This window comes from Mesoplodon mirus, assembly GCF_964341445.2.
Source record: "Mesoplodon mirus genome assembly, chromosome: 15".
Classification (NCBI taxonomy): domain Eukaryota; kingdom Metazoa; phylum Chordata; class Mammalia; order Artiodactyla; family Ziphiidae; genus Mesoplodon; species Mesoplodon mirus.
This window is the reverse complement of record NC_138991.1, coordinates 68,393,925-68,417,745: the sequence shown is the minus strand read 5'-3', so window position 1 is coordinate 68,417,745 and position 23,821 is coordinate 68,393,925. Positions and strand designations below refer to the sequence as shown.

Here is a 23,821-nt window from a genome sequence, read left to right as displayed (position 1 = left end):
TTTACTACTTTCCATCTTTGTGGGAATTCATTTCTGCAAAGCCGAAGGGGCGGGGCCTTGTCACTGGATATTGGTCTAGTGGCTAGGATTCAGCGCTCTCACTGCTGTGGCCCAAACTTGATTCCCGGCCAGGGAACCGAAATCCTGCTTCAAGCCGCTGAAGGCCGAGGCCACCCGAGATCACTTTGACTTTGTTCACATTGGTTCTAGTTTAGTCCCAAGGTTTACTAGATAAAAACCCAAATTTACAAGTGTGTGTAATAATTTGTATATGAAGAATAGGTGACTAAAAAAATGGGATCACTTAAAAATTATTCAAGTAAAATGCAAAATGAATGTGTATGGTTACACTTTTTAGATCCAATAGAAACTTCTGATACGGCTGAAATGATGAGACAGCAAGCCAATCACAGTGTGTGCAGTAACTAAAGAAGGGGGACCACTGTGTGAGCTCAGGAATGTCGAGCTGTGACGTTGTTATTCCGCTTGGAAGGGTGGAGGTTCATGTGAAGTTGCAAGTCTCATGGCTGGTGGGAAAAGAGCAGACCTTGAGTCCGGGATTGGAGAACAAGAGTTTATTTGGGAGGTGACTCCAGGAAGCACAGTAGGGTGGTAAGGAAGAGAGAACGGGAAAGGAAGGCAGCTAACAAAACACATGTCATCACACGGATCACCAGCTGGAGGTGATCCTGGAGGAACGTTGAGAAACAGCAAAAAACTTGTGTCTCAGAGCTATCCCACCCGAGGGGTGAGGGAGCTGGGGTATTTATACCCCAACTCCTGTCAGTTGTGTGTAAATAAATGTTTTCACAGCTGGTGGGAAAAGACTAGACCAGCTGTGTCTTGGGGTGTGTTCTCTCAGAGGCACAGTCTGAGTCAAGGATTCAAGCACAACTGTTTACTTGGGAGTTGATGGAGATAGTAGCAGTGGGGGTGCAGGGACAAGAAATAGGGAAGCAGAGGTTGTTCCTGGGGTGTCAATGTCCTGGCACTTCCAGCCTGCCTCTGGAGCAGGGCAGAGTGGCCTCACACAGTTCTGGCAAATCCCACAGACACAGAGGTGGAGATTCCAGAAGTTGGAAGTTGTTCAAAGCACTCGCGTGCACGCGCATACACGTAGACGTCACCTAGAACTCCTAAAAGTGATAACTCATTAAATAACTCATTGAAGTGAAAAAATTGATCATGTATTTGTGTGGTAGACCCACCACTGGAGTTTTCAATCACAGCCATCCTAGATAAGAAGTCACCTTGCTAAGCCGAAGCCTCAGTTGGGTTCTGGGTCAGCCCCTGTTGAGCTGTAACACCTTTTGGGAGTGTGGGCAGGTGTCACCTTTCCTAGCTCTCCTACATCAAGTTATGAGGATAAAATGAGATGATATATACAAAAAACCTTTGAAAACATAGGACATAATGGTGTGTGCCCATTGAAACAAGCATTTTAGTTCATATTTTAGAGAAATTATATTTCCTTTAACTTGAGACTTTCATCAGAAAAAAAAATGGAGAGCAGATCATAGGACATTTCAGATTTTCTCTGGAGCCTCATTCTTTGCTGCTGTTGATGGGAAGATCGCAGCAAAATGTGCTGATGACTCTTTTCTTAGATATAATGAGCTGCTGACGATTTGCGAATCCATCCCTGAGTTATTTGGAAGTCTACAATAGCGCTCCCTAGTGACAACTTCATAATCACCTTTGCATCAGTGAACATAAAGCTGGATTTTCAAAAATAAACAAGGCACACAAAATAACAAGAGAAGTCTTCCTATCTCCTTTACTTACCATCCTGTTCTAGATCAACTAATTTTAAGTAAAAATATTAAAGGTGGTAGAGAGAAGTAAGACTTCTTTCAGCTTCCATATCTCTGGGGCTTTTTGCTAGACAGAGGTACTAGATAGATTATGTGTGTTTTGAAGTCCAGGGTTCAGCCTAAATTTTGAATTTTGTTCCTGCCCATAAAGTTTCTAAGATAGGAACTTCCCAGTCATTCTATGTAACCTCAGAGCCACTCAGAAACACACTGGAAAGGACTATATCTTTTCAATTTATTTTTAATAATGACAACAGTCACAGGGGCAGGAAAAACGACTTCAATTTTTTCAGAACTTACTCTGTGTTTGGCACACAGAGCTAAGGACATCATGTAGATTCTAACGTTTAATCTTCCCAACAACTCTTTGGGTTCGATACTATTTTTATCTCCATCTTAGACATGAGAAAACTGAGCCATAAAACTTATTTAATGCTGCCTTCAAGAAGAATTTATATTGTATTGATACATTCGAAAGTGACAATGATAACTTTTTGTTCAGGACTGTCTCATGCTGAAAAGTCCTTCAGAACTCTCCTGTGTCTCTGCTGAGAAGCAAGGGCAAGCCAGCCTTCACCATTAGACAATAAAGACCTCAAAAGCTCTCTTTCAGGACGAGCACTGTCATCAGTACAAAAGGGAACCACCTCTCCAGCTGCAGCTCTGCAAGCTCTTTGTAACGACTGTGCACATTCAGACGAGCTCCCTGGACTTGGTTTCCCGTCCAGCGGATAAGATCTGCCAAACCCACACCTGCCGTTGTTGAGATCAACAAGTCTTCTGCTTGTCAGTCGTGTCCCCAACACGCTCCTCTTCCTGCTTTTTGAACAGTCTTGGTATAATCTCTCTCAGACACAAGAAAGCAGAGTAATTCAAAATGCCCCGATTTTAACCTGGGAAGACTCAACTAGGTGAAAGGCCAATCACAAAGTAATAATAATGACCACTCGAGATGATGGTCCATGCTGAGTGCGTGCTAACTTTGCCCGAGACACTGAATAAAGCCCTGGACGAGAGTGATCTCGGCGAGACCCCACGTGGGAGGTATTACTATTATCCCTATTTTACGAATGAGGAAACCCACGTTTGGAGAAGTGAATTTACACACTCTCCTTGCATCTGCCTGATTTAAGAACCAAAACACTTAACCTCAAAGATACTCATGGATGCAGGAAGACCTCATTAAATTAAAATACCAAAGTTTGAGATGACCTAGTTTCACTTAGTGAAAATCCTAATACAGACATTATTTTAGAATCAGTGCAAGTACTGACTACTTGCAATAGGCCTGTATTACATCATAATTTGTTGAAGACATAAACACAGAAGCTCTAACTGCTGGGATTAAAACTTAAAGGCATATATGAAAAAGAATATATATATATATATATATACATATATGTATAACTGAATATATATGTATATGTATAACTGAATCACTTTGCTGTACACCTGAAACTAACACAACATTGTAAATCAGCTATATATTTCAATTTTAAGAAAATTTAAAAAAGAAAAAACTTAATATAATTTTTCGAGTTCTTGACTTGAAAAATTCACTCATCATATTCAAGGTTTTTTTTGTTTTTTTTTTTTGCGGTACGCGGGCCTCTCACTGTTGGGGTCCCTCCCGCCGCGGAGCACAGGCTCTGGACGCACAGGCTCAGCGGCCATGGCTCACGGGCCCAGCTGCTCTGAGGCATGTGGGATCTTCCCGGACCGGGGCACGAACCTGTGTCCCCTGCAACGGCAGGCGGACTCTTAACCACTGCACCACCAGGGAAGCCCCATATTCAGGTTTTGTTGTACATGTGTGTCTGAGTAAAATCCTGAAATGTTATCAATTATTTCCCCACAGCTTATCTTTAACAATGAACATCCTGAAGGTAGATGTTCTGAATTCAGGAAACCTTCAGTGGCAAGGCCGCAGTGCACCCTTGACTCCCTGTGCTCACAGATACATGCACAAGGATGAGATGGACCAGGAACTACTCCTGAAAGGGGACTGGAGACGGAGCTATAGTAGGTGCCACCTAGTTCCAGCACTTAGCCAAGAGCACAGCACAGCATGTAAAGCTTGAATTCCTGACACTCTCCTGTGATGGCCACTGTACCTGAACTTCCTTGAACGCTTAGCTCTTGGGGTGGCTCCAGGACGTCATCGGGATGCGGGGTGCAGAGTCCGTGGAAGGGCCCCAAGTCAAAGCATTCATGCAGGAGCTGCATGTTCACTCTCGAGCACACACTCATGAACCCGACGGCTACACCTTCCACCTGAAATGTCCAAAACATCTCATGACTGTCCGACCTCAGGTGAATGCTCATCATGAAACTCCCAGGAGCCCCAGCCCATGGGCACCCGGAGATGTCTGAGAGAGGGAGCAGCCCTAGTGTCCAGAGCAATGCACGGCATACAGGACAGGCTCAAAAAACGATGCCGAGGATGACCACTGTGGGCAATCCCAGAGGTGGGTATATAACTTAGGGAGGCCACCAGGATGTTCTTTAGGGAAAACTCTTTGGAACTTTGCCCAGACGACGCCCCTGCCTGCCCCATATCCTTTTATTTCCCCACTGCAAGCCCAGCCCTCCCATCCACTCTCCTCCCCTCCAAAATGCAGTTCTCAGGAAGACTGGCCATTTTTCCAGTGGCCATCTGGTTGACCCCCTGTTCAGAGAAAGTTCGTGGTCATTCGCTCCTCATCAGGTAGGAATGCTTCGATTTTCTTAAACTCATTTATTTGTTTGATTGGATGGTCTCAGGGGGAGGAGATGTGAGGAAGGAGGTTTGGTGGGAAGCTTTGAGTGAAATAAACTCATTGCACCTGTTCACCAGATGTGTCTGACCTACAACTGCATCACCTCCCAGCACCCTACCTGATTCTGAACCTCTTGCATTGGCCCTCATCATTTTAGGTCTTTGATGAGGAATACATAAGTGGGAAGATGAGGGTGACAGTGTGACATAATATTCGGTCTTCATCCCTCACTCCTGGCACAAAGCTCCTAAAACACTTGTAATTTTCTGAGAGGAGCATCTTTTGTTTTTCATAATTAAGTCCCTTTCAATCACACCTGAGTTTACACTAAAGAGGTGACTTTCGGAGCATGGGAGCTAGTTACCAAAGGAATCAACCTTGTGATTAGAGGGTTGGAACTTTCAGCCCCGTCCCCTCGACCTCTGGGAAGGGGAACAGGGCTGGAGATTGAGTTCAACCACCAGTGGCCAATGATTTAATCAGTTGTTCATGGAACCACCAGAGAAACCCCTAAATGATGGGGTTCGGGATCTTCCGGGCTGGTGAACACACTGAGGTGCTGGGTGGCAGCGAGCCCAGAGAAGGCATGGAAGCTCCCCAACCCCCTCCTCCCCACTTCCCCCCAAGCACTTCTTCCATTTGGGCTGTTCCTGAATTGTATCCTTTACAACGAATCGATGATGGCAAGTAAACTGTTCTCCTGGGTTCTGGGAGCCCTTTCCAGCAGATTGCCACACCCGAGGAGGGGGTCATGGGAAACCCTGATTTATAGTCAGTCCGTTGAAAGTACAGGTGACAACCTGGGTCTTGTGACTGGCATCTGACAGGGGCAGGCGACAGTCTTGTGGGCCTGAGTCCTTAAACTGTAGGGCCTGCACTAAGTCTGGGCAGTGGCAGAAGTGAATCAAACTGCAGGACACCCAGCTGGTATCTAGGAAGCTGGACAGTTGGCTGGTATGGGAAAAGTGCAACACATTTGGGGTCATAGTATTGCGAGTAGAGGAAACAACTTATCTTTTTGTGAGTAACTAGCTGAGCTGAACCTATTACTGGTACTGAAATATTATAAATTAACAACGAATTTTAATTCTATCAAATTTTAATACCACATTGAGAGATGACTGTGATTGAAATTCTTTACTATGTTCCATCGGTAATTCTGTATTTCATTCTTCTCTGCAAGGAAAGCATTTAGAATTTTAAAAGAGATGAGAAAGAATGCAGAGTTCTTAGGTTAACTAATCTTATTTGGTGGAAATTATTTTTCAATATGTACATAAATCAAAATGTTAGGTTGGACACAAACTTATACAATGTTATGTGTCAATTATATCTCAATAAAACTGGGAAAAAAGGAAAATAAATAAATTTCACATAAATAATTCCTTTGATCATTATGTGGGCTTTAAGCAAATTCTGGTGACTGATTTGACTCTGACAGCTCTTATAAGAAACCAGCATTTACTGGGCGGGTGCGATCCCACCAGAATTCAGACTTTATTTCTCGAGACAGCCATTCCATCCAGGAAGCAGAACGCAACAGGACTTCCCTGGTGGCGCAGTGGTTAAAAATCTGCCTGCCAATGCAGGGGATATGGGTTCAATCCCTGGTCCAGGAAGATCCCACATGCCGCGAAGCAACTAAGCCCATGTGCCACAACTACTGAACCTGCGCTCTTGAGCCCACGAGCAACAACTACTGAGCCTGTGCGCCACAACTACTGAAGCCTGCGCACCACAACTACTGAAGCCTGCGCACCTAGAGCCTGTGCTCTGCAACAAGAGAAGCCACCGCAGTGAGAAGCCCGTGCTCTGCAACGAAGAGTAGCCCCCGCTCGTCGCAACTAGAGAAAGTCCATGTGCAGCAACGAAGACCCAACACAGCCAAAAATAAATAATAAATTAAAAAAAAAAAACCTCAACAATCATCAGCATTCCCTGTTCCTAAGAAGGCAGCATCATCCCATAAATGCCCAGTCAGAGAAAATGGTTAATACTTCAACTTCCTAAAGTAGAGAAAGAAGCTACAACACTCCTTTAAACAACAGAGAAAAAAATTAGGTATTAAACTGTTTGTTCTCAAATGTTCTCTTCTGGTTTAAAACCACTTGTTCCCAAAGATGTGTTTGAAAAGTAAAGACTCCCTGTACTTTCTCCAAAATACTGAAATACAAAAAGAATTTTTAAAAATTATTTTTTTCCATGCATATTCTTTTCTTTACACGCTTCCCAAAATACTAGCTGTAAAAGGCTGGATTTACACAGCAGTTTTATAAAGCCATCGACACTTTAATAAAAGTCCAAAATACACATTTTAATTTTTTTCCCAAATAACAAGTGATCGTTTGTCTTGTTTGCACGCTTGAACAAAGGCTGCATAGCCACAGTTGTCTGGCTTCTCTGTAATTTTAGGCCCAAGACTCAGCAGACGCTGATTAACCAATCCCTCTACCATATGTGCAGAGAGAGCCGGCCAGCCTCCCTCTCAGCAGGGAAAATTGGCATCCATCTTGGTTCACATGGAGATGTCCTTCTCATCTACAGCCACACTGGCGTGATGCAACTTCCATGGCCTGAAATACCTTTTGCTGGCTTCATGGCGAGCTGCATGTGCATGATAAGAATGTATTATTTATAAGACCGCTGTTAGTAATGAGCTATTACACTAATGGCTCGTCATGTTTGGAATTTGATTTCAAATGGCATGGATCACACATTCTGATGAAAATGAGAAAAACACGTTTCACCGTTAGGAACAAAGATTCCATGTTCTCCAATTCTACAACCTGTTATATTCCCATCTTTCATCTCGGGACTGTGACAATTCACAAAAGTTAAGAATGAAGGACTCAGCAGAGCGAGGACGTATTGAGGAAGTGTCCGCTGTTTCCTTTGGGTTTCTTTGGGATGACTTCTTTTTTTTTTTTTTTTTTTTTTTTGCGGTACGCGGGCCTCTCACTGTTGTGGCCTCTCCCGTTGCGGAGCACAGGCTCCGGACGCGCAGGCTCAGCGGCCATGGCTCACGGGCCCAGCCGCTCCGCGGCACGTGGGATCTTCCCAGACCAGGGCTCGAACCCGTGTCTCCTGCATTGGCAGGCGGACTCTCAACCACTGCGCCACCAGGGAAGCCCTGGGATGACTTCTGATTTGAGAAACACTGTTCTTAAATATGAATTTGTGGGAGTATTCAAATGCATCTGTGTGTGTGTGTGTGTGTGTGTGTGTTCTGGAAAAATAAATTGATTTGATGGACTTTTTTTTCTTACTTGTACAGTGAAAAGGCACTGATTGCTGGCTGCTGTCTGTCTTCCAGGTAACCAATACTTTCCACCACAAAGATGCCTTTAATTATCTCACACTGGAGAGCAAACTGGGAGTTTGTTGTAGTCCTTGGTTTTCCCTGAGGATCCATATGATGATGCATAAGGCTCAGATCGCTATAAACCACGTGTGCAGTGGCCGCGCCGTCACAAGCAGGACCATTTATAGGCCCGTGTGCACTGCATCGTTCATGCTTCCATCTAAAAAGCCCGACGTCACCCACCCCTTCTGGGTGCCCTCATTGTGACCACTTCCAGCTCTGATCCTTCCTGCCTGATGTCAAAGGCATGGCTGGGCTGGCAGGCTCTGCCCCAGTGCCTCCTCGGACCGCTACTGCCCACGCCGCAGATGCTGCCAAGGCAGACGCTCTGCCCATCTGTCTCTAGGAGCTGCCCTTGGCCTCCAACCACCCTGCCCTGAAATCGCAGTTTGGAGTAAACACCAGATGTCAAGGTCAGCCAGGATAAAGTTATGAAAAGCAACTTGCAGCAAAGTGATGACTCAGAACTCCTCCAAAGTTGCGATTAAGTCAAAGAAAGTGCTCGCAGTTAAAAACCTTTAGTTGAGGGCCCCCCAACGGTGCAGACATGGCTCTCAGGGCATCCACATCCATGGCCTGTGACTGCCATGGATGGGTTTTGGAAGGGACAGGCTTGGTGTACTATGTCCCGTTATCTCTGGTCACCTAAAAGTATAGTGTGCTGGTTAATGCCTAATCGGCATTGTAGGGAAAAGCTTATTTGTAACATTTGCCAATTTCTGTGGTGTAAATATTCCCGTTGCAGCCTGTTGTAGGCTCTTGGTGTGATGTCACTGAGTAGAGAATTGGGAGAAGATGCGCAGTGGCCGTAGTTACAGTATTTCCACTCTGCAGAGACCACAGATATAAATGACCCCAAGAGGACAAATAAGAGTAAAACAATTAAAAAGTAATGAATTTTGAGGATTTATTAATTTTGTTTTTAGTATAATTTACTACAGTGTTAGTTGATATAACTTAATTTTTGACAATGGCTGTGTTTAACAAGCAGCTTGCAAAGTTCCTAAAGATTTAGCAACTGGCTCTCGTGAGCTAAGGTGAGCGAGCTCCAGCATACTGCTGCCAAAAGGCAGGTCTGAGGAAGCCCAGGTGGTTGGGAGGAGGGTCCTGGCAGGTAGGTGGTAGGGTGGTGACTGCACTAATCTTGAACCCAAAAAGGCTTAAGACACCTGATAGGGCTTGGTGAAGACCAGTGTTTCACTCCCAGATCCTAGGCTGGTTTGCTCACTGTTGACAGGTCCTGCTCCTGCCCTTCCATTTAAGGTTGAGGCCCGTGGTCACATCTCCATGGGACATGCAATCTCTGATGTCTGAGGCAGCACAGCCTCTCAGAGATCAGGCTGGACTCCGTCTGTGTCTTTGGAGACACCAAAGGATCCCTGCGGGGTTGGGACTGCAATTTTCAGCCTACAACTTTCCCCTGATATTTACACACACTGGAAGTTTGTAACACATGACAAGAGAGGGAAGGAACTGAGGGAAGAGGTCACTGCAGCTGCTCTTCACAAGAACTAACTCAAGAGATTTGGGTTCAAACTCTCACCTTGAAACCAAAGAATTAAAAGCCTTCTCCAGAGTGAGGTCAGCATCATGGTGGCATAAGACATCCCTTACTTTTGTCCCCCGCTCAACGGCATCCATCCATGAACAAAAGTGCCTTTGAAGGAGCTGTGGGATCCAGCACCATCCACCAAGGGGCCCGGGAGGAGTCTTGCCAACTTTTGCATCAGGAAATAAGCAGACAGACCTCGGTCACAGCTGTGGACCCTGCAGAGGCCGCTGAACTGGCTCTAGCCTCTCTCAGCCTCAGTCCAGGAGTCCCTGAGAACAGTGACTTAGATGATCACTCATGGATGAGAGAGCCTTTGATGAAGTTCAGGTTTCCCGAGGAGAAGTTTCAGCTCCATTGGAGCAAAAAAAATACCAGTTTGGATGCCCTGGAGTGGGTAAGACAAACAGTCTGCCTTTCCCCACAACACCCATCCTCCAAGGCAGCACAGCTTAGGGCCAAGATTTATCCCCCTAATTTATCCCATGGCAGGTAAGGGGGAGACTGTGTAAGTGAGCACCTGGCTTCCCTAGCTATGCAGGATGCTGCCAGAGGGGCTCATTCCCCTCTTGCCAGATCCAGAGTACTAAATTGGGAGTTCACGACTGGGGGGTGGAAGGAGTCTGGGACAGCAGCAGGTGGGACCCCCCAGAGGACACTAACAGGCATCATGGATTCTATCAAGAAGCCCACCCACGAGCTACTGGGAATATTTCACCCAGGGATCCTGCCAGCCTGCCCACGAGCACCCCCAGTGCTCCACGTGCCTTATGCTTGCACCAGCCCACCTTGTGGCAGCTCCCCGTGTATACTCCTAATGGTGCCATGAGCAGACTTTGGCAGATGGCTAAGGAGCATATGGAGAAAGTCGGCCCAATCTGTGGGCCAGGAAGAGACCACAAATTTGAGCTGTACTGCCACCTTTGGGAATACAGAAGCACTTGACCTGGTGCTTTGCAGGGTCCAGAGAAGACAGAGAAGCTTAAGAATTCTGCCACAAGAGAGAGCAAGAAGCATGGAGCAGGCATACCCACAGAAGGTCTGAGGAAGCCTCAGAATCTCTAGCAGAGCTGAGAGAAGTTATTTCTCCTCCAAAGACCAGAGGAGGTGACTGCTATTCAAATGTGAAGACATCAATGAAAAACTCAACGACCATGAAAAATCAAGGAAGTATGACACCACCAAAGGGTCACAATAATCTTCTGGTAACTGAACCCAAAGGCAAGAGTAAATGGTAAATCTCCAACTTACCAGATAAAGAATTCAAAATAGCTGTGTTAAGGAGACTCGGTGAGCTACAAGAAAACAAAGACAATTCAGCAAAATCAGGAAAACAACACACAAACAAAATGAGAAGTTGAGCAAAGAGAGCGAAACCATAAAAAGAACCAACCAGAAATTCTGGAGCTGAAGAATCAACAAATGACATGAAAATGCAACAGAGAGCATCAACAGCAGACTTGATCAATCAGAAGAAAGAATCAATGAGATTGAATACAGGAGCTTTAAAAGTATCAAGTCAGAGGAGAACATAGTAAAAAGAATGAAAAGGGTCATACGATGGTATCCTATGATTTATAGGATACCATCCAAAGGACCAATTTGTGAATCACCAGAGTTCCAAAATGAGAAGAGAGGGAGAAGGGGGCAGAGAGTTTATATAAAGAGATAATGGCCAAGAATATCCCAAATCTGGGGAGAGATATGGATATCCAAGTTCATGAAGTTCATTGGTCACCAAATAAAATCAACTTAAAGAGATCCTCTCAAAGACACATTATCATAAAACTCCAAAATCAAAGACAAGAGGAGAATCTTAAAAGCAGTGGGAGAAAAACGTCTTGGGACTTACAAGGTAACCCCCCATAACACTGTCAGCAGATCTCTCAGCAGAAATCTTATAGACCAGGAGTTAGCAGGATGATATATTCAAAGCACTGACAGAAAAAAACTGCTAACCAAGAATACTTTACTCAGCAAAGCTGTCCTTCAGAAATTAAGGAGAAAGACTTTCGGAGACAGACAAAAGCTGAGGAAATCCATCATGACTAGACCTGCCCTACAAGAAATTCTTAACGGAGTTCTTCAAGATGAAATGAAAGGATGCTAATTAATAACATGAAAATATATAAAAATATACAACACAATAGTAAAGGTAAGTATATAGTCAAGTTCAGGATATCCTAAAACTTTAATATGGTGAAGCATTAACCATGTAACTCTCATGTAGGTATTAAAGGACAAGAATTTTAATATTTTAATAATTATAGCTACAATAATTTAGCAATGAATATGTAATATAAAAAGAGATAAATTGTGACATTAAAAACATAACAGAGGAAGTAAAACGGTAAAATTTTTGTGTGCAATTGAAATTAAGTCTTTAGTGTAAAATAGACGGTTATATCTGTAAGATGTTTTATGTAAGCCTCAATGGTAACCACACAGCAAACATCTACAGTAGATTCACAAAAGATAAAGAAAAAGGAATCAAACCATCTCATTACAGAAAATCATCAATTCATAAAGGAAGGCAGCAAGAAGGGAATAAAGGAACAAGGGTACTACAAAACAGCCAGAACACAATAAGATGGCATTAGTAAGTCCTTTCCTATAATTACTCTAAATGTAAATGAATTTTATTCTCCAATCAAAATATACAGAGTGGCTAGATGGATAAAAAGCAAGACCCAACAATACACTGCCTACAAGAGACTCACTTCAGCTTTAAGGACACCTATAGGTTCGAAGTGAAGAGGTGGAAAAAATATTCCACGCAAATGGAAACAAAAAGAGAACAGGGGTAGCTGTGCTTATACCAGACAAAACAGACTAAGCCAAAAACACTAACAAGAGACAAAGAAGGTTATTGTATAATGATAAAGGGGTCAATTCATCAAGAAGATATAACAATCATAAATATATATACAGTCAACATTGGAGCACCTAAATATATTAAGCAAATACTAACAGGTATAAAGGGAGAAATAGACAACAGGACAATAATAGCAGGGGACTTCAATACCTTACTTGCAACAATGGATAGACCATCCAGAGAGAAAATGAACAAGAAAATGTTAGACTTGATTCATACTTTAGATAAAATCAACCTAACAGACGTGTAGAGAACATCCCATTCAAGAGCAGCAGAGTACAAATTCTTCTCAAGAACACATGGAACATTTTCCATGATACATCATATGATAGATCACAAAATGAGTCTTAACAAATTTAAGAATATTTAAATCATACCAAGTATTTTTCCCAACTACAATGGTATTAAACTAGAAATCAATAACAGGAGGAAAGCTGAAAAATTCACAGTATGTGGAAATTTTAAAATACACTCCTGAAAGACCACAAGGTCAAAGAAGAAACCAAAAGGGAAATCAAAAAATATCTTGAGACAAGAAAAAATGGAAATACAATAAACCAATTTTGGGATGCTGCAAAAGCAGTTCTAAGAGGTAAGTTTATAGTGGTAAATGCCTACATTGAGAAAAAAGAAAGATCTCAATAAACAACCTAACTGTATGCCTCAAAGATCTAGAAAAAGAAGAACAAATTAAGCCCAAAGTTAGCAGAAGGAAGAAGACAACAAAGATCGGAGCAGAAATAAATGAAACAGAGACCAGAAAAATAATAGAAAAGATCAGCAAAACTAAGAGCTGTTTTTTAAAAAGGTAAACAAAATTGACAACCTGTTAGCTAGACTAAGAAAAAGAGAGAAGACTGAAATAAAATCAGAAAGGAAAGAGTAGACATTACAACTGATTCCATAAATACAAAGGGTAAAACATTACTAAGAAAAATTGTATACCAACAAATTGGATAACCTAGAAGAAACAGATAAATTCCTAGAAATAGACAAGCTACCTAGACCGAATTATGAAGAAATAGAAAATATGAACAGACAAATAACAAGTAAGGAGATTGAATCAGTAATCAAAAACTTCCCAATAAAGAAAAGCCCAGGATCAGAGGGTTTCACTGGTGAATTCTAGCGAATTTTTAAGGAAGAATTTATGCCAATCCTTCTTGAGCTCCTCCAGAAAATTAAGGAGGAGGGAACATTCCTATCTCATTTTATAAGGCAAGCATTACCCTGATATCAAAGCCAAATAAGAACATTACAAGAAAAGAAAACTACAGATAAATATCCCTGATAAATACAGATGCAAAAATTCTCAACAAAATATTGATATTAGCAAACTGAATTCAACAGCACATTAAAAGGATCATACACCATGATCAAGCAGTACTTATCCCTGGGATGCAAGGAGGTTCGATACATGCAAATCAATAAATGTGATACACCACATTAATAGAGTGAAAGATTAAAATCATATGATCATCTCAATAGATGTAGAAAAAGCATTTGACAAAATATAACATCCTTTCATGATTAAAATGCTCAACAAATTGGGTATAGAAGAAACATACTTCAACATAACAAAGGCCAATAGTAACAAGCCCACAGCGGTGCAAGATTGAAAGCTTTTCCTCCAATCAGGAACAAGACGAGGGTGCTCACTCTCACCATTCCTCTTCACCAAAGTACTAGAATCCTAGCCAGAGAAATCAGGCAAGGAAAAGAAATAAACTGCATCCAAATCAGAAAAGAACAAGCAAAATTGTCTTTGTTTGTAGATGATATGATCTCACATACAGAAAATCCTAGAGACTCTACCCAAACACTGTTAAAACTAATCAACAAATTCAGTAAGGTTGTAGGACGCAAAATCAACACACAGAAATCAGTTGCATTTCTATACACTAGAAATACAATCTCTGAAAAAGAAATACCGAAAACAGTCCCATTCACAATAGCATCAAAAACAATGAAATACCTAGGAATAAATTTAACTAAGGAGGTGAAAGATCTGTACACTGAAAACTATAAGACTTTGATGAAAAAAAAATGAAGACAGAAATAGAAAAATACCCTGTGTTCATGGACCAGAAGAATTATATGCTGTCAAAATGTCCATACTGCCCAAAGCCATCCATAGATTCAATTAATCCCTATCAAAATTCCAAAGGCATTTTCATGGAAACAGAAAAAAAAATCATAAAATTTGTATGGAACAACAAAAGGCCCCCAAAAGCCAAAGCAACATTGAGAAAGAAAAACAAAGCCAGAGGCATCACACTTCTGATTTCAAGCAATATTACAAAGCTATGGTAATCAAAACAGTACATGGGAGTTTCCCTGGTGACTCAGTGGTTGAGAATCCACCAGCCAATGCAGGGGACATGGGTTCGATCCCTGGTCTGGGAAGATCCCACATGCCACGGAGCAACTAAGCCCATAAGCCACAACTACTGAGCCTGCGCTCTAGAGCCCACGAGCCCCAGCTTCTGAGCCCGTGTGCCACAACTACTGAAGGCTATGCACCTAGAGCCCATGCTCCACAACAAGAGAAGCCACCACAATGAGAAGCCTGCACACCGCAATGAAGAGTAGCCCCCACTCACTGCAACTAGAGAAAGCCTGCACGCAGCAATGAAGACCCAACGCAGCCAAAAATAAATAAATTTAAAAAAAAAACAGTACGCTACTCGCATAATAGACACATAGACCAATGTAACAGAATAGAGAGTCCAGAAATAAACTCCCACATTTATAGTCAACTAAAGTTTGACAAGGGAGCCAAGAAGACTCAATGGAGAAAGGGTAGTCTCTTCAATAAATGGTGCTGGGAAAACGAGATAATCATACGGTGAAGAATGAAATTGTACCCTTATCTTATGCCACTGACAAAAATGAATTGGAAATGGATTAAAGACTTAAACATAAGACCTGAAACTATAAAAGTCCTAGAAGAAAACATAGGGGAAAGCTTCTTGACATTAGTCTTGGCAACAATTTTTTTGATATAACACCAAAAGCTCAAGCAACAAAAGCAAAAATTAGTGAGACTATATCAAACAAAAAACTTCTACACAGCAAAAGACACAACAAAATGAAAAGGCAACCTACAGAATGGGAGAAATTATTTGCAAATCATATATCTGATAAGAGGTTAATATCCAAAATATACAAAGAACCCATACAACTCAATAGCAAAAAAACACACAACCTAATTTTAAAATGGGCAGAGGAACTAAATAGACATTTTTCTAAGAAGACATCCAAATGGCTAACAGGTACATGAAAAGATGCTCAATATCACTAATCATCAGGGAAATGCAAATCAAAATCACAATAAGATTATCATCTCACACCTGTTAGAATGGTTATCATCAAAAGACAAGAAATGGGACTTCCCTGGTGGTTCAGTGGTTAAGACTCTGAGCTCCCAATGCAGGGGGTGCAGGTTCTATCCCTGTTTGGGGAACTAAGATCCCATGTGGTGCACAGTGCAGCCAAAAAAACAAAAAAACAAAAAAACCCACCAAAGACAAGAGATAACAAGTGTTAGCAAGGATGCAGGGAACTCTTGTGCACTGTTGGTGGGGATGTAAATTAGTGCAGACACTATGGAAAACAACATGGAGGTTCCTCAAAAAATCGAAAATAGAACTACCATATGATTCAGCAATTCCACTTCTGGGTATATATCCAAAGGAAATGAAAACAGGGTATTGAAAAGATCTCTGCGCTCCCATGTTTACTGCAGTATTATACACAATAGGCAAGATAAGGAAACAACCTAAGTGGCCACCAACAGATGAATGGATAAAGAAGATGTGGTATGTATGTATGTATGTACATATGTATGTATACATATATATGTGCTCATATATGTAATGGATATTATTCAGCCATGAGAAAGAAGGAAATCCTGCCATTTGTGACAACAAGGATGGACTCTGAGGATATTATATTAAGTGAAATAAGTCAGACAGAGAAAAACAAATACTGTATGATACTGCTTTTATGTGGAATCTAAAAAAGTTGAACTCAAAGAAACAGAGAGTTGAACGGTGGCTATGAGGGGTTAGGTGCAGGGCAAAGGGGAGGTGTTGATCAAAGGATACAAATTTCCAGTTATAAGATGAATACGTTCTGGGGATCTAATGTAGAGCGTGTTGATTTTAGCTAATAATATTCCATGATATACCTGGAAGTTGTTAAGACAGTAGACTTTAAATGTTTTCACCACAAAAGAAAATGGTAATTATGTGACATGATGGAGATGTTAGCTAATGCTATGGTGGTGATCATTTTGCAATATATAAGTGTGTCAAACTAACACATTGTACACCTTAATCTTATACCATGTTATATGTCAATTATATCTCAATAAAGCTGGAAAAATAAATAAATATAAAGGCCTTCTCCAAAAAACAAAGACCTGACAAAACTGAATAGGTACAGTTGGATCATTAAAAGCCCTTATTTGGGTCTGTATGAATCATTTTAATTATCAGTAGTTTTTGTCTCATCGTGTAAGACATGGTTTTTCAAAATGGTGCTGCTGGGCCCAAATATTTCCTGACCCTTCCTTCTGTTACCAGCCTGGAGCTAAAGGTCAAATGACAATATTTGAAAGCAAGTCCTTAAAAGACAATGCAGAAACCTAAATATGAAAGAATAAAAATGTAGCTGAAATGTAGAAGAAACAGCTATCATGGACTAGTATATCAGAATCTACTTTTCAGGGCCAGTTCTCACCTTAAGAAACTAACGCCCATGTATATCTAAATTAATCCTGTTCTTCACCTGATGTGTTTTCCATCATGTAGATAAATGTTTTACCACCTGGGCTGCACACTGGAATTATGTGGGGAGCTTTTTAAATATACTGATGTGTTCTACCCCCAAAGATTGCTTTCATTGGTCTCAGTGCATCCTGGCATCAGAAATTTTTTCTGAGATAGAATTCACCTACTGAAACCAAGGGTAATCATCAGTTAAATCCGTCACACCTGGAGCCCACCGTCATGCTCAAGCTCACTTTAACTGTTGCTACCAAAGACTTGCACATCCTCCAAGGGGCACATAGCCCAAACGATAAGATGTTTGCCCGGGGTTGTTTTCCAGGAACTTGGAGTCAGCTGCATCTAGTTCGAGCTGGAGCTTGTTAAGACTGGGCATCTGGAAGGACCTTGTAAAACCTGAAAACCTAAAGCGGGAACCCTGGGGAGGTGGGTGATGGCGCAGCTGGGAGGAGGGCCGGGCACACCACCTAGAAGGAGAAAGGGAGGCAGCTCCCGGGATGCTCAGCAAACCAGGACCAGTGCTGCTCACTCCTCTCATCCCTCTCCCTCAGCGGGCCCCCAGGTGGTTTATCACGCACCTCACACACGATGGCATGATTCTCTTCATCTTGGGCCTCTATGAGTTCAGCCAGGAAGTATTCGCCATAAGTCTCCTTCAGGATGGTGTCATGGTGCAGGAATATTGGCATGAGGTCGTCGTGATCTTCCACCCTGTTTACCGGAAAGGCTTAAATTCAGTGCTGGTTCCTCTGCTTGCTCCTGCGACCCTGTTCTAAATGCCAGGGATAGAGCAACACGCCCACGAAATGAACTTACATTCTAATGGGGGGAACAGACAACAAAAATGTACCAAACAAATCACCTGGGACATTTCAAAGAGTGGTAAGTTGCTTTGGGATGGAGAGTGACGGGGTCAGGGAGTGACACTTGAGTGAGACCTGAGTGAAGACACGGGAGGAAGCTGTGTCGAGACTTGGAGGTGGGATGTCCCAGGCAGAGGGGACACGCTCGGCCCGGCTGGGCGTGGACTGCAGGGCAGCATCGCTCACAAGCCAAAGGACAGCAAGGTGGGCACAGCACCTCCCAAAAGTGCTCCAAGGAGCACTGCTTCTATGATATTGCTCCCAGCAGCCCTTCCTCCCCTTAGAAGAAATCCACTGTCTAAAAACACTTTTCCACTATAGGGTCCCTCATGGATTGTCACAGTTATAAAGACTCTGGGAATTACTAAGGTAAAGAATATTTAAGCTTGTTTATGCATTCCTCCCAACAGGCCCATGGTATCCTTTATTCCTAAAATGTCTCTCTACTTCCATGGAGGGGGAGATGCTGGCTTGAAGATAACGAAGCTCCGCTCACCATCCTGGGCACGTCTACCTCAAGCCTCCTTCTCAGGACCTCTACCGTGACCTGGACCACCAGTGTGGGTGGGGAGAGGAGGACCCAAGAACCAGGTTTACAGCAGCATGAGGATGCTGGTCCTTGGCCTCCATTTTGCTGCCATATTCCACATTCCTTTCTTCTTTTTAGCAGATTCTTGATTAAGTCTACTCTATTTTACCTGTCTAGGATGTTCTTGTACATTTTCCTGGTCCTTTTCTTTTAAAATGTTCCATGTTCATATTATTTTTTTCTAGTGTAACTGATTTGGCTACTACCTTTATCCTCCCTCCCCCTTATTTCATTACTCTGACATCTTCATCATCCCACTTTATCTTCTAATATGTTCTCTTTGATGTTAATAGCTCCATCTAATGAGTGACAAAGACTCTGTGATCAGACCCTAGCCTAGTACACCCTGAGCCTCTTTTCCACAGCTCTTTTCCTGAGCTCTTTCCACAGCTCAAGGCCACATTCCTAGAATGACCTGAGACCCCCTTTAAAGTGCCTGCCTGAGAAAGCTCAGGGCTGCCAGAAGAAGTTCCTGTTTGTTCCAGCTGACACCTGAGGATAAGGCCCCGTCTCCCAGCCTCTGTGGGAGGTCAGGAGCCTAATTTCCATCAGGGCTACTGAGTGACTCAGATGGGTCTCACAGGGACCAACCCTGCCTTCCCATTTTTTGTAATTTGTCACTTCCCTGACTCTACTGAGACCCTGCTCACTCCCTTACCAGCTCCCTCATTTTCTCTTTATTTTATTTATTTATTTATGTTTTATGTTTTATTTTCCCTCCTTTTCTCTTCAAAAGGCCCAGTCACCGTGGAGCAACTAAGCCCGTGAGCCACAACTACTGAGCCCACATGCCACAACTACTGAAGCCCGCGCACCACAACTACTGAAGCCCGCGCGCTGCAACAAAGAGTAGCCCCCACTCGACGCAACTAGAGAAAGCCGGCATGCAGCAATGAAGACCCAATGCAGCCAAAAATAAATAAATTAAAAAAAAAAAAAGGCCCAGTCACCTCTGTACAGATCAAAGTTGAGTTGAGTTCAGTCCACCCTGGATGTTTCCCCCTATCGCAATGGTTATTACGAATTAAAATCTGTCCTTACCAGCATCCGGCTTTGTCAACCTTTGACATCTGCACACCCTGGAGCCCACAGCCCAGGGGCAACAGTGACAGCCAACGTGGACGGGGCCCTACCGCACGCACTGACAGCACTGGGGTGCCGTCGCTCAGCCTGTTTGCAGGTGCGGATGTGTGGCCCAAGGGGGCGCCTCTGGGGAGTGACCCCCGCTCCACGCTGGCAGCTCCCAGCCCTCTAATCAGCCTCTGCCTCTCCTGATTGAGAAACTGGCCCGGTCCCCTCGCTGCTGAGCCTTGGTGTCTCACCTGCACAAGGGCAGGTACGAGGAGAGCAGGAGGGTGCAGTGTGGGGACGCCCTCAAGGTCACTCTCAGGCAGGCAATCGGCCCCTGGCAGCATCTGCTGTGGGAAACTTCACAGTCCCCCCACCATCTGATATGCCCCGAAACCCCCATCAGCTGCCTCCACCTGAGAGCCCAGGACCTCAGCTGGAAGGGCCGAGAAGGCCCCAGTTAATTCCAGAAACCCCTCACGTCCCTGCAAAACCACCCACAAAAAGGTGCTGCTAATGGAGATGGCTTTTCTCTGTAAAAAGAGTCCTGGACGATATTGGTTAAGAAAAAACAAAAGAAGAAGATTCTAGGAGAGAACAGCCAACAAATCCACTTTCAAATACCCTGCCAAAAAATAAAGTCCACATCAATACTTATTAACAGAGATAATTATTTTAAATTATGTGAAAGTAATTCAATATCCTAATCTTCTTAAGTGGATCAAGACAGCTATCATTGTGTACCATGGGCTTTTATCTATATGATGGACACAAAAATACTACTTTGTGGTATAAAAATCAGGAATAAAGGTTCAGAGAGACCCGGGGCCGTAAGCCTAATCATGAGCCCTCGGCAGCCCGTGAACAAAGTGATCCATAATCACACCTCAACACTTATTCTTCTGGGAATAAGAAGAAAACATCCAAATCATGGAGCTCTGAAGAGTCTCTCCCTTCAGCCCTTCCCCAAAATGGATAAAAGGAACTTGTTCTAAGAAACGCATTCCTTGGGGTAATCGATGATTTATGATCTTGCATCAGCCCCGGTGCTAATGATAAAGTATGACATCAGCCTCGCAGAGTCTCAAATGGCATATGACAAAGTCCAGCCCCATGGAAACAGACACCCTGGCTACTGAAAACAATTCATTCAGTAAAATGTTTAAATTTGAGCACTGCCTGCCGCTCAGATAGGAGGAGAGCCACAGCTTCCCGTGGAGCCTCTGGGCACAGCAGGGCCACGTGCCCAGCACTTCCGTGACCCCCCGAGTTTAGGTGGTGATGATTATGAAGGTTAGGGTTGATCAACACAAAGTACAATGAGGCTGACACCGCTGAATAAGGATCAACCTTCCTTTGGAGCTTCCAGCCAGCACATGCTTGGAGAAGGCGACCAAGTGCGTGTTAATGTAATCGGTTATAGACTATTTTAACTTGTTTGGAGGAAACAAAAGGTCCATCCCATAGAAACGGGTTTGATCATCCAGGCCCTTAAATGTCCATTGAACTCTGAAAAACATGCTAGTGGAAATGGGGTGGGATCCAAAGCTGAAGAAGATCAACAGCCTCTCAGGACACCTCACTTGGGGCCTGGGTGTCCTGTAAACCCAGGAGAAGGCAAGGTGAAGGAGGACAGGGCCCTGGTGGCTGTCGCTGGCTTCCTCAGAGGTGGGGAGGAGGGAGGACAAACTCACTCACCACTTCCACTACATCAGTGATCGGGGCTTTCAAGGAGCAGCGCAATGCCAGACCCCAGGGCACTTGCCCGGCCGGCTGGCACTGTCCCGTGGTGGCAGGTGGACCTCTCAGCATCCGGACCACTCTTCTGTAGCATCACAAGCCTAGATGAGAACCTACAGGTGGCTTCCCTGGATGCGGGAGGTGTGTGTTGTTTCCTTGCCAGCAAAGAAACCACTGCTAACTCACAGATGGTAAGTTCCTGCTTAGGGGCCGTAAGGACGGCCGCAGCCCATCTTTGCGTGCAGAATACTGGCATGGCCTCCTCTCTCCTGTCTGATGGCATCTTCCACAACCAGAAAGGATCCGCATTTCATTAGCTAGACTTAAAAATGTACCACTGGAAAAGTGATTCTGATATTTAAATGCCATAAATATTGTATTTATTTAAGCCTGAGAGAGTGTGTATATATGTGTGCATATTCTTTAAGAAATCAATGAATAGCTGCAGTCAATACCACCTGCTGCACTGCACACCCTAGCAGTCAGTGGGTGAGCTGGGAGCCGCGGAAGTCACCACGGGGAGGCGGGGTGGGGGCAGCATGGCAGCCTCCTTATGGCTCCGTGGAGCCGCCAACAGCAACCAGCAGTGGCCAGCCTTGCAGCAGTGTGTTCTAGGTCAGTGGCTTCTAAGACTCCAGTTGGATTCACTGGAGTAGGCAACATGGGGAATCCAATGGCAAAAAATCTCATGAAACATGGCTATCCACTCATTATTTATGATGTGTTCCCTGATGCATGCAAAGAGTTTCTAGATGCACGTGAACAGGTAGTGTCTTCCCCAGCAGATGTAGCTGAAAAAGCTGACAGAATTATCACAATGTTGCCCACCAGCATCGATGAGATAGAAGCTTATTCTGGAGCAAATGGAATTCTAAAGAAAGTGAAGAAAGGCTCACTGTTAATAGATTCCAGCACTATTGATCCTATGGTTTTGAAAGAATTGGCCAAAGAAGTTGAGGAAATGGGAGCAGTTTTCATGGATGCCCCTGTTTCTGGTGGTGTGGGAGCTGCTTGGTCTGCGAACCTCACATTTATGGTGGGAGGAGTCGCAGAAGAATCTGCTGCTGCTGCCCAACAGCTGCTGGGATGCGTGGGCGGCTCCAATGTGGCGTGTTGTGGAGCTGCTTGGAGTGGGCAGGCTGCAAAGATCTGCAACAACTTCCTGTTAGCTATTAGTAAGACCGGAACTGCTGAAGCTATGAATCTGGGAATCAGGTTGGGGTCTGACCCAAAACTCTTGGCTAAAATCCTAAATATGAGCTCAGGACGATGCCGGTCAAGTGACACTTATAATCCTGTACCTGGGGTGATGGATGGAGTTCCCTCGGCTGATAACTATCAGGGTGGATTTGGAACAACACTCATGGCTAAGGATCTGGGATTAACACAAGACTCTGCTACCAGCACGGACAGCTCAATCCTTCTGGGCACTCAGGCCCATCAGATCTACAGGATGATATGTGTGAAGGGCTCCTCCAAAAAAGACTTCTCATCCGTGTTCCAGTTTCTATGAGAGGAGGAGACATTCTGAGTTTGCCCTTTGGTTGTGGATGCTGTTGGAAACCACACTCTATCTTGGAGCCCCTTAGAGCTCACTGCACAAGTAAATGGGCTTAATCAAAGGTCACCTGTCTGCTTTTGATTGTCTAGGTCACAGTACACCCTGGGATTTTTCACCCATATTTAACTGCTTATTCTTTTTATCTATTTAGCAAGGACATATTATCTGAATTTGTTTTTTTCTGCAAGCCACTAATGGTCTCTGCTAGCTAGCTGATTGACCTTTTCCAAAAGTTTGATTCCTGAGCATCATCAGCTAAAACGCTGCCTACTCCAATCAGGATATTATTTACTCCACTTTACAAATAAAACCAATTTTTTTTTCCACAGGATAAAACCTATCCTGGAAGAAAGAAAAGAAATCGGTGCGAGGAAAGGAGTTAGAGAAAGGGGAAGTATAGTGAATTACTCCCTGTGTCCCTCAGAAAGTTTGTCCTGTTAACCCAGTGGTGGTATTCTTACATTCTGAGGTTACCGGTTCATTTTCCAGGAGGTGATAAGGCGAGAACTCCTTGCTGCATGCTATGCAATTTGGACTCTGTTACATTACCTTGGTGTGCCCCTCTTGTAACAACTCCCAATACTCAGCAAACTTATTTTTTATATTTTTGTACATTTGTACAGTACATTCTTACTACATAATTCTTGACTTCAAAAGAATAACATGTTTAGAACTGTTTCAGAGCCAATGATGATATGTACTTTACATAATTATTATATTATCCTAAATATAACCATATTATTTTGAATTCAAATAAATTTCTATGTTGATTTAAAAAAAGAAATCAATGAATAAAGAAAAATTCAGAGAATCCAATTTAGTGGTAGTGCTAAAAAATGCAATGTATTT

General features: G+C 43.4%; 2 protein-coding genes across 2 annotated transcripts in view; one reads left to right on the top strand and one right to left on the bottom strand.

The window, feature by feature from the left end:
* CFAP61 (cilia and flagella associated protein 61) overlaps positions 1–23,821 on the bottom strand; it is a 250,693-nt gene that overhangs the window by 204,655 nt on the left and 22,217 nt on the right. The window contains exons 7-8 of the mRNA XM_082645893.1: positions 17,730–17,862; positions 3,929–4,088 (exon numbers count right to left, since the gene is read on the bottom strand). Of these exons, the coding sequence (XP_082502019.1) occupies positions 3,929–4,088; positions 17,730–17,862 (293 nt within the window). The remainder of the gene's footprint in view (positions 1–3,928; positions 4,089–17,729; positions 17,863–23,821) is intronic.
* On the top strand, positions 21,965–22,924 carry LOC309817456 (3-hydroxyisobutyrate dehydrogenase, mitochondrial-like; the record flags this gene model as incomplete). Its single annotated transcript, XM_082645779.1, has 1 exon — positions 21,965–22,924. The coding sequence occupies one exon, from the start codon at positions 21,965–21,967 to the stop codon at positions 22,922–22,924; it is 960 nt and encodes a 319-aa protein (XP_082501905.1).